Source organism: Spermophilus citellus, assembly GCF_964194105.1.
Source record: "Spermophilus citellus genome assembly, chromosome: 7".
Taxonomy (NCBI): domain Eukaryota; kingdom Metazoa; phylum Chordata; class Mammalia; order Rodentia; family Sciuridae; genus Spermophilus; species Spermophilus citellus.
In genome coordinates this window covers 163,592,096-163,604,906 of record NC_138188.1, presented here as the reverse complement: position 1 = coordinate 163,604,906, position 12,811 = coordinate 163,592,096, and the positions used below count along the sequence as shown (strand labels likewise).

General features: G+C 42.3%; 1 protein-coding gene across 6 annotated transcripts in view; it reads left to right on the top strand.

Annotated features, from left to right (window-relative positions):
• The window catches only part of HSF2BP (heat shock transcription factor 2 binding protein), a 77,475-nt gene that overhangs the window by 29,532 nt on the left and 35,132 nt on the right, over positions 1 to 12,811 (top strand). For all 6 annotated transcript variants that reach the window (XR_014023129.1, XR_014023130.1, XM_081302675.1 and 3 more), the window contains exons 7-8: positions 4,231 to 4,348; positions 12,048 to 12,151. Coding sequence is in view for 4 of the 6 variants with exons in the window: in XM_081302675.1 (XP_081158801.1) it covers positions 4,231 to 4,348; positions 12,048 to 12,151 (222 nt within the window). In the remaining 2 variants the exon portion in view is untranslated. The remainder of the gene's footprint in view (positions 1 to 4,230; positions 4,349 to 12,047; positions 12,152 to 12,811) is intronic.

Below are 12,811 nucleotides of genomic sequence, written 5' to 3'. Positions count from 1 at the left end.
ACAAACTTTTTATTTTTGATTATATCCAGTTTATCTTTCCATCAATTGCTCATGCTTTTGGTGTCATTAAGAAACCATTGTCACAAATGTTGTGCATCTGTGGATCTCAGTTAGGTCAGTGACTCCTGTTTCCAAAAAGCCTTAATCTGAGTCTCAGCGGGGTGGTACCCAACTCCAGGTTCCACTTACTGTGGATGCAGAGATCCTGATCATGACTCTCGCAGCCTGAGTACTGTGGCATTTGAGGCTACAAGCCCAGGTATCTCTAATTCAGGGAGAGACTAGAAGATGAATTCCCAACTACCTGTACCTCTGCCGCAAGGGACTCTCTAGCTCACTGGGTTCTTTGGTAGTTGGGAAGTTAGTTCACTCTAAGAAGAGAGATAATGGCTATGGAGAGCAAGTCTCTAAGCTGGTGGCTGCCATCAAAGGCTTCTTGGCTCAGGGCTAGTGTGCCCAGAAGGCAGAGTCAAGGGACCTTGACCCAGCCTGGCAGAAAGCAGATGCTTTACTGCAGGAAGGCCTGAAATGTCTCTAGGACACCTGGTCTTTCATTGATGTTCTTGTGGCCTCTAGGGGTAGGGCAGAGATCCATGTCCCTGGTGTTTGCCTCTGGTCCACCTTTGCACACTTCCTGACTTCTCCCCTGTCCTGCCCCTGCCTTGCCCCCTTCACTTCTCTCCAGATTTGGGAGAGGTCCTGTCTCAGGCTTTCTTTGCAAGAGGAAGCTGAGAGAGGTCGGAGTGGGTTTAGCTGTTTATAGCAACTTTGGCAGCAATTCACAATTCACAAAACATTGTTTAATTCAAGGTCATAAGGTATTACTCCTGTATTTCTTTGTAAGAATTTATTATAGTTTTAGCTGTTACATTTGGGTCTTTGATACATTTTGAATTAATTTTTGTATAGTGGAGGAAGGGATCTGGCTTAGTACCTGTGCACATGCATTTGTGGAAAAGGTTATTCTTTTATCCTTTCTCCACAGAATTGTTGAGGCACCCTTGTGGAGAGTTAATTGGCCTTAAATGTAAGGTTTATCTTGGAACCTTCAGTTCTGCCATTGATTGGTGTGTCTATCATTATACTAGTACTCTCTTATTATTATTATTATTATTATTTTAAATATTTATTTTTTAGGTGTAGATGGACACAAGACACAACACAATGCCTTTGTTTTTATGTGGTGCTGAGGATCGAACCTGGGTCCCGCCCGTGCTAGGCAAGTGCTCTACCGAGGAGCCACAATCTCAGCCCCTCTCTTATTATCTTTATTGCTGAAAAGATTATTACAACCCAAAGCAAAAATATTCAACATAATACATCTCAATCTACATATCTTTTCAGTATTTATACCTTACATCAGACTCATTTTTAAAAATTATATAATCACTACAGTAATCTCTAGAAATACCTTTAAAACATTTTAATGAAAGTGAATAAAGAGAAAAACATTTTAGGGGCTGGGGATGTGGCTCAAGCGGTAGCGCGCTCGCCTGGCATGCGTGCGGCCCGGGTTCGATCCTCAGCACCACATACCAACAAAGATGTTGTGTCCGCCGAGAACTAAAAAGAAATAAATATTTAAAAAAAAAAAAACCAAAAAAAAAAAACATTTTAATAGAAAATCAAACCAGTTCTTTGTTTATGGTGGATGATAATAGTCAATTCTATGTCTTGAGTTGACTCACAGGTAAGTATTCCAGACAGATTAGATATTGGTAAATAAAGTGCCAACTATGATGTAAGATAAATGTGAATTCTGACAGGTTGATGAATCTTGGTACTTACTATCTGTAGAAGTTTATTCAGATTTTATGCTTCGGTTTGTGCTTAATTATTCATATGATATAGTGAAATGCAAAATTGGTATTTGCTATTACAGTACTGGGTATGATATGGGACCTCATTTGCCAGAAAGTCTGGTGTGCTGGGAGTTGTTGCCTGCTATGATAATGATTTTTTTTTTTTTTTTTTGCTCTGCTCTTTATTTTCAGTGATGAAGTAGTAGTGTTCCTGTTTTACTATTGCTATGTAGCAAACCACTCCAAAATGTCAAGTCTTAACATGAACAAAATTTCTTTTACTTGATCAGGACTGGGCAGGAAAATTTACTGCTACTCTCTAATATCTAAGCCCTCAGCTGGGATGTCTCAAGTTGCTGTAGGGTGGGACAGTGAGGGCTGGTGGGTGTCTTTTTTCTCTCTAACCTGGTGGAATCTCTGGGTCACATCAGTGTCCTCTCTCTGTGTAGTCTCTTCATCATGGCAGCCCCAGGTAGTGCAGGCTCCTAGAGCAAGTGGACAAGGGACCAAGGTGGGAACATGAGGCTTCATCCTACCTAGTGATGGTACACAGCATTAATTCTGCTGTGTTCTGTGGTTACAAATGAGTCACAGTAGAAGGGACACCTCGGCTCTTTATGTTGGGGAATGGCTTATTGCGGAGACGTCCTTGTGGGCTAGCTACTAGAGTTACGGCTGGCTGATGGTTCCTGGTGGGTTTTGATGGCAGTCTTCTGGGCTTTCCTGAATGCTGCTTCTCCTTGAAAAGTTCTTTAGATTTCCCTTCTGTATATTAATGATGCCAAATGCTTAACTGCTTCATTTTCCCTTAAAAAATATTTCTTTAGTAAAGCTGGAATGTATCACTGGCTAGATAATACAGTTGTCAGGTTAAAATGAATTAAACACAGAAGGTAAGTTTATGTCAAGGAATGGTTTTGTCCTTGATAAAGTTAGGGCTATTGTGAAGTTATGTACCAAGTGACATAGCAATTATGAGGCCAAAATGCTGGAAATACAAGGAGAAATGGGAAAAGTTACAGTAGATTTGGAGATTTTATATACCTCGCATGGTTCTTCTCAACCCAGATAAACAAAATAAACAGAAACATGAAAAATCTGACTCTGTACAGTTGATGTGGTAGCATCAATGAAATTTTATATTTTGCAGTCAGATTATGATTAATTGGGCTGGGGATGTGGCTCAAGCGGTAGCGCGCTCGCCTGGCATGCGTGCAGCCCGGGTTCGATCCTCAGCACCACATACAAACAAAGATGTTGTGTCCGCCGAGAACTAAAAAATAAATATTAAAAATTCTCTCTCTCTCCCCTCTCTCTCCTCTCTCACTCTCTCTTAAAAAAAAAAAAAAAGATTATGATTAATTGAAGGCAGGATAAGTATAAAATTCTTCCTCCATTTTTTATTATTCTTAGCAAACTAAAAATAGAAGAAAACTTCCTTAAACTGGTAGAGGATATATATTTTTTTTTGAAACATTTGATTAACATGTACTTTTTTTTTTTTTAAAAAGAGAGAGTGAGAGAGGAGAGAGAGAGAGAATTTTTAATATTTATTTTCTAGTTTTCGGCGGACACAACATCTTTGTTGGTATGTGGTGCTGAGGATCGAACCCGGGCCGCACGCATGCCAGGCGAGCGCGCTACCGCTTGAGCCACATCCCCAGCCCTGGTAGAGGATATTTACCAGCAGCAGAGGAGACATCCCACTTAACTGTGGATCCCTAAAACATCCCATTAGAGCCAGGAGAAAGACAAGGGTGCTGCCTGGCTTCTCCCTGGCTCACTCATCCCATGTACAGCTCTTAGTCACTTTGAATCTTGCTTTATTGTCAGTCCTAACTAAAGACAACTCTTTTGCATAGGTACATCATGTACTTGGGTCACAGGTATTTGGGGATGTTGACAGGGCCAGCAATAGCCCCTGGACCCTGTGTAACGACTTGGTCTGGTCTCCATGCTGATTGGCTGGGCCTCAGGCATGAAGAAACATGCTTACTGATCACAACAGACTATAACATTTTGGAAAAATATATATTCAGAATCAATTTTCATATTATTTTAGTTTTGTGCCATAGTTAAGATGCTCACAGGAGTAAAAGTGGATTTTAGGCTGTTCAGTCTCAGGACTGTCGTGAACCCCCACCTTGTGTTTAGATTTGATAGCCAGCAATCTCTGCTGTGGGGCAAGGTGCTCAAGCAGTGGAGGTGTTGCTGCTCACGTGGACATTGCTCCCTACTTCACTAACTCTGGTGGTTGTCCTTGGTGCTGGGATGACCGCTTTGTGAACAACAGTGGTTTTTAATGCCTCATCAGCTCTTTTCCTTAGTTCTCTTAGGAGAAAAACAGCAACAGGTCTTCCATCGGGACAGAATTTTGCAGATTCTGAAGCATGTATGATCTTGACGCTTTGTTTCATCTCTGTTGCAGATGTTGCTGCAATAGCATGTGGTCGTGAATTCTTGGTTAATTCCAGTAGGGTGCTCTTGGACACAATGTTGCAGCTGCTGGGGGACTTGAAGCCTGGACAATGCACCAAACTTAAAGTGTATGTAGATAATAGCTAATAACTCCTGTTGATTTTACATGTTACCTAGAATATGCTGACTTGGCCTCTCTTCAAGTAAATAGTTGATCTGGTAATCATTCTAGAAGAAATAAGTTGCCTGGAGAATTTAAGGGGTGCACTAAAGTAGTATTTTAGAAAAATAAATTAAGAAAAAGAATGTCCTCACCTTAGACAATCAGTGAGTCCTCAATACTATCAAGTGACACTTCAGAGTTATATGAATGGTCTCAAAATGAACTTCAGTAGGTATTTGTTATGAAAATATCCTACTTCCAGGTACCAAAATCTGTATTTATGTTCTATTGTCTAACAAATATGACAAAGTAAGTAGGTAAAGCAACACATATTTATTATCTCATAGTTCTGTAGGTCCGAAGTCTGAGCGGGCTTGACTGCGTTCTCTGCTTAGGGGTCTCATGGGGCTGAAATCCAGGTGGTGCCTGGCTGGATTCCTTCCAGAGGCTTGGGGAAGAATCTACTTCAGACATCTGCAGGCTGCTGGCTGAATCCTACCCAGGCTGGCTGCATTCCTTCTCTGTGGCCCCCAGCTTTGAGCCATATAACTCATTATTACCCTTACTCTTGAAGTTGCTCAGATTCCTCATTTATCCCAGCCAGATGATACTCTGCCTTTGACTGACATGTATTTAGAGTAGGAATACCTGCATAAACCATTTTTAATTAACTTAGTCTGCTAATTAGCAACCTTAATTATACCTGCACAGCCCCTTTTGCCAGATAATTTAATATAATGTCAGGGTATGGTATATTTATAGTCCCAGGGAGGACGGGGCCATTTTAGGGTTCTGCTGGCCACACCAGCATGTACTGTTACTTAGTGGAGCTTTTATTTTGTGTGTGCTAGAGATGGAGCCCAGGGACAATTTACTACTGAGCTATGTCTCCAGTTCTTTTTATTTTTTGTTTTGAGACAGGGTTTCACCAAATTGCTAAGGCTTTTTTTTTTTTTTAATTTAAATTTAATGATAGCTTCTTTAAAATCTGTTTCAGATACTTCTAGCATCTCTGTCATCCTGGTTTTGGTGTCCCTCGATTGTCTTTTTCCTCTCTGAGTTTGGATCTCCCTGTTTCTGTATGCTGAGTTATTTTGCTTTCATCCTGAGCATTTGGGACATTGTGGTACGAGACTCTGGGCCTAACTTAAACCATTTAGAAAATGCAGTCACCCAGCTAGGTTTGAGTTGCAAGGTGTAGCCAAAGGCCTTTTTGTGCTGCATTCACTGACTCCTGTTTCTAAAAAGCCTTTATCTGAATATCATAAGACAAAGCAATCTTTCTAGCACCCTTGTGTGTGTGTGCTGGAGGCCCATGTGGGACCTGAAGGATGGTCCCTCTTCTCTTTGAGTCCTTTAGGGGCTGTTTTTTTTTTTTTTGGGGGGGGGGCTGTTTTTAATGAGATCCACACAAGCACATATCTTGGGGAGAGGCCAGGAGTTACACCTTTGTGGAGTCACTTTCCTGAGCCCCTACCTCTTCACAATACCTTTTAAACTGTGTGGTTACCTAGAACTCCCTCTTTTAGCTTCTGCCCTGCAAAGCTAGGGCTTGGTGTGCCCTGTTGTGTGTTCCTGCTGCTGCCATCCCTGCCACTCTGCCCACAGCTGCTCAGCAGGGGATGGGGCGCTGATCCTTCAGGGATGGGAAGAGTCCCCTTCTGCTGAGTGGGTTGCCTGGGGGCTCCCACTGCTATCACAAGGCTGATAGCAGACCCCTTTCTCTTTCCTGTGGCCTGAATCAGGGACTTTGTCCTGCTGTACTATGGGGCAGTGCTGCTGCTGGGTTTGGGACCAGAGAGTCCAGGCCAGGGCAGCTGCTGTTTTTTTGAGCCTTCAAATTCTTTTTCCCCAATCTTCCTTTTACTGTTTACTTTTCAGAGACCTCAAGTAGCTGCTCCATGTGTTCTGTTCAGAATTTGTAGCTATATTCAGTAGAAACAAGTGAGCTTATGCCATGCTGTTTGGATCAGACTTCAGTTAATTTATTGTTTTGTGTAACACATCTATGCACATGAGCAATATGTGTACTACAGTATAGCACATACGTATGTATAGTTTTGTTTTGGGGATAGTTTTACAAATGGCCCGTGGATCTAGTTTATCTCATTTAGGTACCTTATGTCATACCAAAGCAAAGATAACATTTGGGTCATCCTTTCCCTGACCGAAGGGCATTCGGTGTTCTCAGGTTTTACTCTGCATCTGGAATGCTGCACCCTTGGCAGGTATCTCCTGGCTAACCTGTGTGAGTCCAAGGGTTTTCTTAGAAGTGTAGTATTTGAGAGGCAGAACATTCCCTTCTTCAGTACTGTGCAGTGCTGTCAGTGTGCATACTTCCACCTGCAGTGTGTCTGCCCCGTGTCCTTGTCACTGCTACATTGTTGTATCCCATACTGTCTTCCTGCCTCTTCCCTGTCAGTGAGAGTCCTTCCCTGAGTCACCTGCCCATGCCCTCTGTCCATTTCCTGTTGTGTCTCATGTTCATAATTATATGCTGCAGTTCCTGGTTCTGGATGCTGATCCCTTCCTTGCCTTCTTTGCTTCTGTGGTCTCTACAGGGTCGATGTTGAGGGGCCCTCCTGCAGCTTCAAGGTGAGGCTTTGTGTCAGGGTTGGGTCCTTGCTAGCCTCTGGGGTCTAGTCCTTGGAGTTCTGTGTCTTTGGGTTCTAGTAAGCTCCTGTCGATTGCAGTGGGCTTGGGAGGAATTGCCTGCCAAGCCATTTACTTCCTTTCTCAGCAGCCTGCCAGTGTTGTATGCAGATGATTAGCCTCTAGTAGCTTGGGGTCTTGGCAGCACTATCCTGTGACATCTTCCTGCGAGTGGTTGGCTGCCTCCTGATCTGTGCTTTGATTGGTTGCCTCTCTCTTTTCCGGGGTGTCTCTTCTCCTGACCATCATCTGCACTGCTGACCCCCCACCTTGAGCCCTCTGGAACAGGACTTTTGCTGTGCTGTAAATAAGCGGCTTTACTGGGCCTCTCCTGCCTTGCCTAAACTGAAGCTTACTCTGCTCCACTCCTTTTTAGCAGCTGGTGCCTCAGACTGAGATGGAGTTAGCTTTCTGTAGTTGCTGGCTTTCTAAAGGCCATCTCTCTTCTACTCATAAAAAAATTCTCCTCCCAAATTCAAGCAATCAGTTATCTGCACATTCACCCTTTCTTCAAAGTTTATTTTTACATGTACCAGTGGGATTCATTATGCCATATTTGTATAAATGCATAACATAATGAGATGAATTTCATCCCCCAGTACCTTCCCACATCCACATCCTTTCTCATCACTGTCCTTTTCTTTTTTAATGTTTTTTTTTGGTTGTTGATGGACTTTTTTTATTCATGTATTTATTTATATGTGCTGCTGAGAATCGAACCCAGTGCCTCACACATGTAAGGCAGGCTCTCTACCACTGAGCCACAACCCCAGCCCTCATCACTGTTCTTTTCTGACCATCAAAGCACTTCCCTTCTTTTATAAAGGATTGACTTATTAGTTTCCTTCTCCTGGATTCCATCTCCAGTTGCTGGAACATCCTGGGGGATGATTCCTTTAGCAATCTGACTCCAAGTCTCTTGCCTTCTTTGGTTCCCCAGATTTGATGTGGTCTTTACCGTGGTTGGTGCTCTTGTGACCTAGCTGCCCTGAGGTAGTCAACACTGCTGTGTGTTCAGCCTGCCCCTCAGTCCCTCTGCCTCCTCATCATACCATCTACCCCTGTGCATGCATCCCATCTCTACACAGGTTCAACCTTAAGCCAGGTCAGTCATCTACCTTCTCCTTCCCTATCACTAGGACTGCTATGTGATGCTTTAAGAAGGTCCCCAAATGTGTGGATTTGTGTTATTTCACCCTCTGCTGGGGCTCAGCACTCTTTGGATCCTGTTTTGTTCTTACTATTGTTTCTGCAGGGTCAAGGCAGACTTGGGGCACTCTGGGTGAGCTCCAGTTCATCTCTGCTACATCTTCTTCATAGATGGGTGTCAAATGCATGCAGAGAACAGAGAGTGTGAGTATGGGCTGACTCACCCTGGTGGCTTCCTCCCTTGTGCCCACCTACCCTCTCTCTTCTCTCTTGTGTCAGGAGAAGTATGTGGAACATGTATATGTTTGTGAACAGCTCTCCCTCCCTGCTTTTAGTTGGCTGTCCTCTAGGGTTGTGTTCAAGTCAGCATGTTCAGGTCTCTTTCCACTGGCTTTTCTGAGGCCTTTTCAAAACCTCCCTGTTGTGTTATGACGACCCATCAGCATGCTGGGGTCCACATCAAACTGTCTGCAGAGAAGAGTCCAAGGAATTTCCAGAGAGAAGAGGTCAGTATTAGTTGAAGATGCTTCTAGAAGTGTTTCCTCAAAATGCCCTAGGGGAGTGGCAGTATTATGGAAGCAGTCATGGAGAGGCAGATAAAAAGCCCATGCCTTTCCGTGTCCAGTGTGTTTTGCTTCTACCTCATGCCTTGCCATTCTGGGCAGCACTGCTGTGTTTTTGCACAGTTCTCTGTCCTCAGGCTTGGTACCCAGGGAGGGCCTGGGAGTGCAGTGTGATCAGTGAGGTCAGCTGCTCACTCAGTCCTCACACCTGAGGACCAAGAATCCCCCCTGTCCAGGCTGCTGGTGTAGCTTTGTCTTTTCTGTTTTATGGGTTATGGTCACCCATGTTTGCTGTCTGTCAAAAGCTGTCCAAAATCTCTCTGTGCCTTTTGGTATTCTTACCCCTTCTTTACGCAAGGACTGATTTGACGCCAGTTGAAAAGAATCTTTAAATATGATTGTGTTTCCAAAGAATTTTAGTAAACACATCAGTAATCCTGAAAGGAAAAGAAGTCTGTTTTTAATGTCTCAATACAAGAAGGGTGGTTTGGATGGCAGTCTCTTTTGACTTGACAGGTAGAAACTTGATGCATTATTTACAGACAGTTTTGGTTACATTGAAAGTGTCATATAGAGAAAGCACACGCACAAAAAACACATTCTGGGTTTGTGTTCTGCCAGCTTCTTTGTGACCTAGAGGTTAGTGGTCTTCTGAGAGGTATGACCTGGTGATGTGGGGTCTCAGGTGGTACTATGTTTGCCTCAGGTACATTTGTTCCACTTTAGCTTCTTAAGATTGATGAGTTTTGATCAGATATGAAATTTTAAAGACATTTGTCATTTTGTGAGTTGGTTTTCGCACCCTAAAGCTAAATGACAATGGAGCTGAACTTACTTTCTGAGGTTTGCCTCATGTTACAGTTATCACCAGATAGTAACTCTGCTTTTTGACCTCTAGAGAAGATTGATTTGTCTGTTTTCATACTGTAAATCAGAAATGGGCAGATTTTTTTTCTGTAAAGGGTTAGATAAAAAATATCTTGGGCTTTGTGGGCCTTTTGGTCTCTGGTGCAGTATCTCTTTATCAGATGCTTGTCCTAGTGGGCCGTTAGCTTTGCCCAGAGATCAGTGGACTCACTCTCCCCTTTGGCTTCTGAGAGTCTGCAGTACATGCTCAGTTGGTAGAGTGACTGCCTTGTATGCACAAAGCCCTGGGTTCAATCCCTAGCAGCATACACACATACACACACATACACACACCCACACACACACACAAGAAAGATCATTGATTTAGTGTCTCATCTAGTGTAATAGTCACTCATCTGTGCATTTTACTAGGAATATCCCATTGACATTTGCAGCTAGTGAGATTCTTGGGTTTGTGTTTATTTTGTCCATGTTTTGTTTCTGTTTATTATGACTTTTTTTCTGAGTTCTTTTTCTAATCTCTCCAACCCCTTATCCCCTTCCTCCCACTTTCCTTCTTCCTTTTTTCTTCTGTGGAATTCGCTGAGATCTTTTTTGATGTCCATTATCTTTCCAAGGATCTTGAAAGTTATCTCTCTCTCTCTCTCTTTTTTTTTTAGTGATAAGCCCTTTAAAATTGTGCTTTGTTACACACCTGAAAGCATTAATGCCTCTCTCCTGTCCTGGTCGATGCTTTTCCTTATAGCTCACAGAGATCTTCTGAGATCATTTTCTTAGTTTCTGAAGTCTGTTCTTCAAATTCTTTTAGTTCAGGTTTGTTGGTGGTAACATCTCTGAGGTTTTCTTTGGTAATATTTTTACTTAACCTCATTTGCTGAAACTGCTTTTGGTGGGTTTACAATTCTAAATCTGCTGTAAGTGCCTCTGTACTTGGAAGCTGTGCTCTTCCTGTCTTTGGTTCCCATTTTTGTTGTCAAGAGCCCAGCTTCAGTGCACTTGCCCCATTATAGGTGATGTGTCTTTTCTCTGGCTGCTATAAAATCTTTGGTGACCTGTAGTTGAATTGTGATGTTTAGGTTTGCGTTTATGTTTGTGAAATTTTTTGTGTGCCTTTTGAATCTGAGGGTTTAGATTTGCTTGTTTCTGGATGAGTTTTTGCCTTTATCTTTCTGAAACAAACTTTTTCCTCTCCCATTCTTTCTGTTCTTTTCAGAATCCTAATTGGAAGAATGTTGGACATTTTCACTGTCCTGTCATCCACCTTTTTTTCTTTTTTCTTTTTTTTAAATATTTATTTATTTATTAGTTATTGGCGGACACAACATCTTTGTTTGTATGTGGTGCTGGAGGATCGAACCCGGGCCGCACGCATGCCAGGCGAGCGCGCTACCGCTTGAGCCACATCCCCAGCCCAGTCCACCTTTTTTCCTACCATGTTTTTGGTTTAATATTTTCTAAGTGTCCAGTTACCCTTGAGTTTTGCAGTTTTATAATTCATTTCTGTGTTCTGTTATTTTTGGATTGCTCAGTCATTCATAATAGTAGCCCTAGCTTCTTGTTCATGTTTTAATTTCTTTTCTTTTTTTTGGTATCAGGGATTGAACTCAGAGGTACTCAACCACTGAGCCCCATCCCAGCCCTATTTTGTATTTTATTTAGAAACAGGGTCTCACTGAGTTGCTTAGTGTCTTGCCATTGCAGAGCTGGCTTTGAACTCGTGATCCTCCTGCTTTAGCCTCCCGAGCTGCTGGGATTACAGGTGTACACCATCACACCCAGCGATGTTTTAATTTCTTTTCATTGTTTTCATGTATGAAACATCTGTTTTCTGTTTTGCATTTGATACTTGCAGGAGCTGAGAACTTTTTTGTTCTGGTTGTCAGTGGGTCCTTTTGCTGGCTGTTACTTGTAGTGTCTTGTTTTTTTCACAAGTTTTGCTGTGGTATGTGTTATGGGGATTCTGTGAAGACCAGGTGGAAGCTGACCTGGCTGCCTGATGCCAAGCTTCATAGTCAATGAATGGGAAGATGCTGTTAGATATCAGATGGCTGTATTGAACTTAGAGGTGGTTCACTTATGACTTGAGAATTACCTCTGTACAAATGCAGGTTTGGTACTAAGAGAGTGAGCAATCAAGAAATATGGCGTATGAGGTTTCTCATGGAATCCTCTCTGCCTTATTTCTCTTGGCAATGTGAGCCTATAGGAGGTGGTGGTGTGGCGTCATTGCTGAAGTTGCCCACTTCACATAGACGAGTAGTGCTTCCTGTGTTTTAAACTTAATATATGCCCTATCCAGGTGGTGGAGTTGGGCATCTGAGATGGGAGAAAGTCTCTGGGTATGTTCAGGCCCTCTGGAATAGGAGACAGAGTTAGAGTGAGATACAATGTGGGTTTACCTGCATGTCAACACTGTTTTCTTTTGCATTTCAGGTTAATGTTGATGTCCCTGTACAATGTGAGCATCAATTTGAAAGGCTTGAAATACATCAGTGAGAGCCCTGGATTCATTCCTTTGCTCTGGTGGCTTTTGAATGGTAAGTGGTGGTCAGCTTTTTGCACAGTTGTGTGCTCTGCTTCTGCAGGGGAGGGCGTATCAGTGTATTAGAAACTAGAAGTGATTATCTCAGGGCATTAGTTCTTTAACAAATGACTGCAAACTTAAGAAAATTCATTGGTGTGCTAAGTGGTTTTTAGTGCTGATTCTCAAGTGTTCCTTTTGATTTAGTTGGGATGTGTTGTGAGCTATGATACAGAGAAGATTATTATATAAAACAGCATATACCTTCCCTTTCTCTCTGAGCAAAACAGTATTGCATGTGGTATCTGCAGCAGGAGAAGTCCTGTCATTATAAAGAATTTGGGAAAAGAGAAATTGGAGAAATATTGCAACTCTGAAGTTATATCTATCTATGTGTATGTGTCTGTTCAGATTTTCTTTAGGGCTGGGGGTGTGGTTTATGCAAAAAAAATTTGACTTTCCTTGTTGTTTCATAATTCAAATCTATTTTTGAGCTTCACTTCTACTTGGTGGTGACTACTTACTTTTTCTAATAGGTTTATCAGGGCATGATTGGCATGCAGAAATTCCCATACATTAAAAGTTGAACAATTGATAAATTTTGATACAAATAGTTATCCATGAAATCATGACCATAGTCAAGGTAATGATCAAATCCATTACCCTAGAAAGGCAC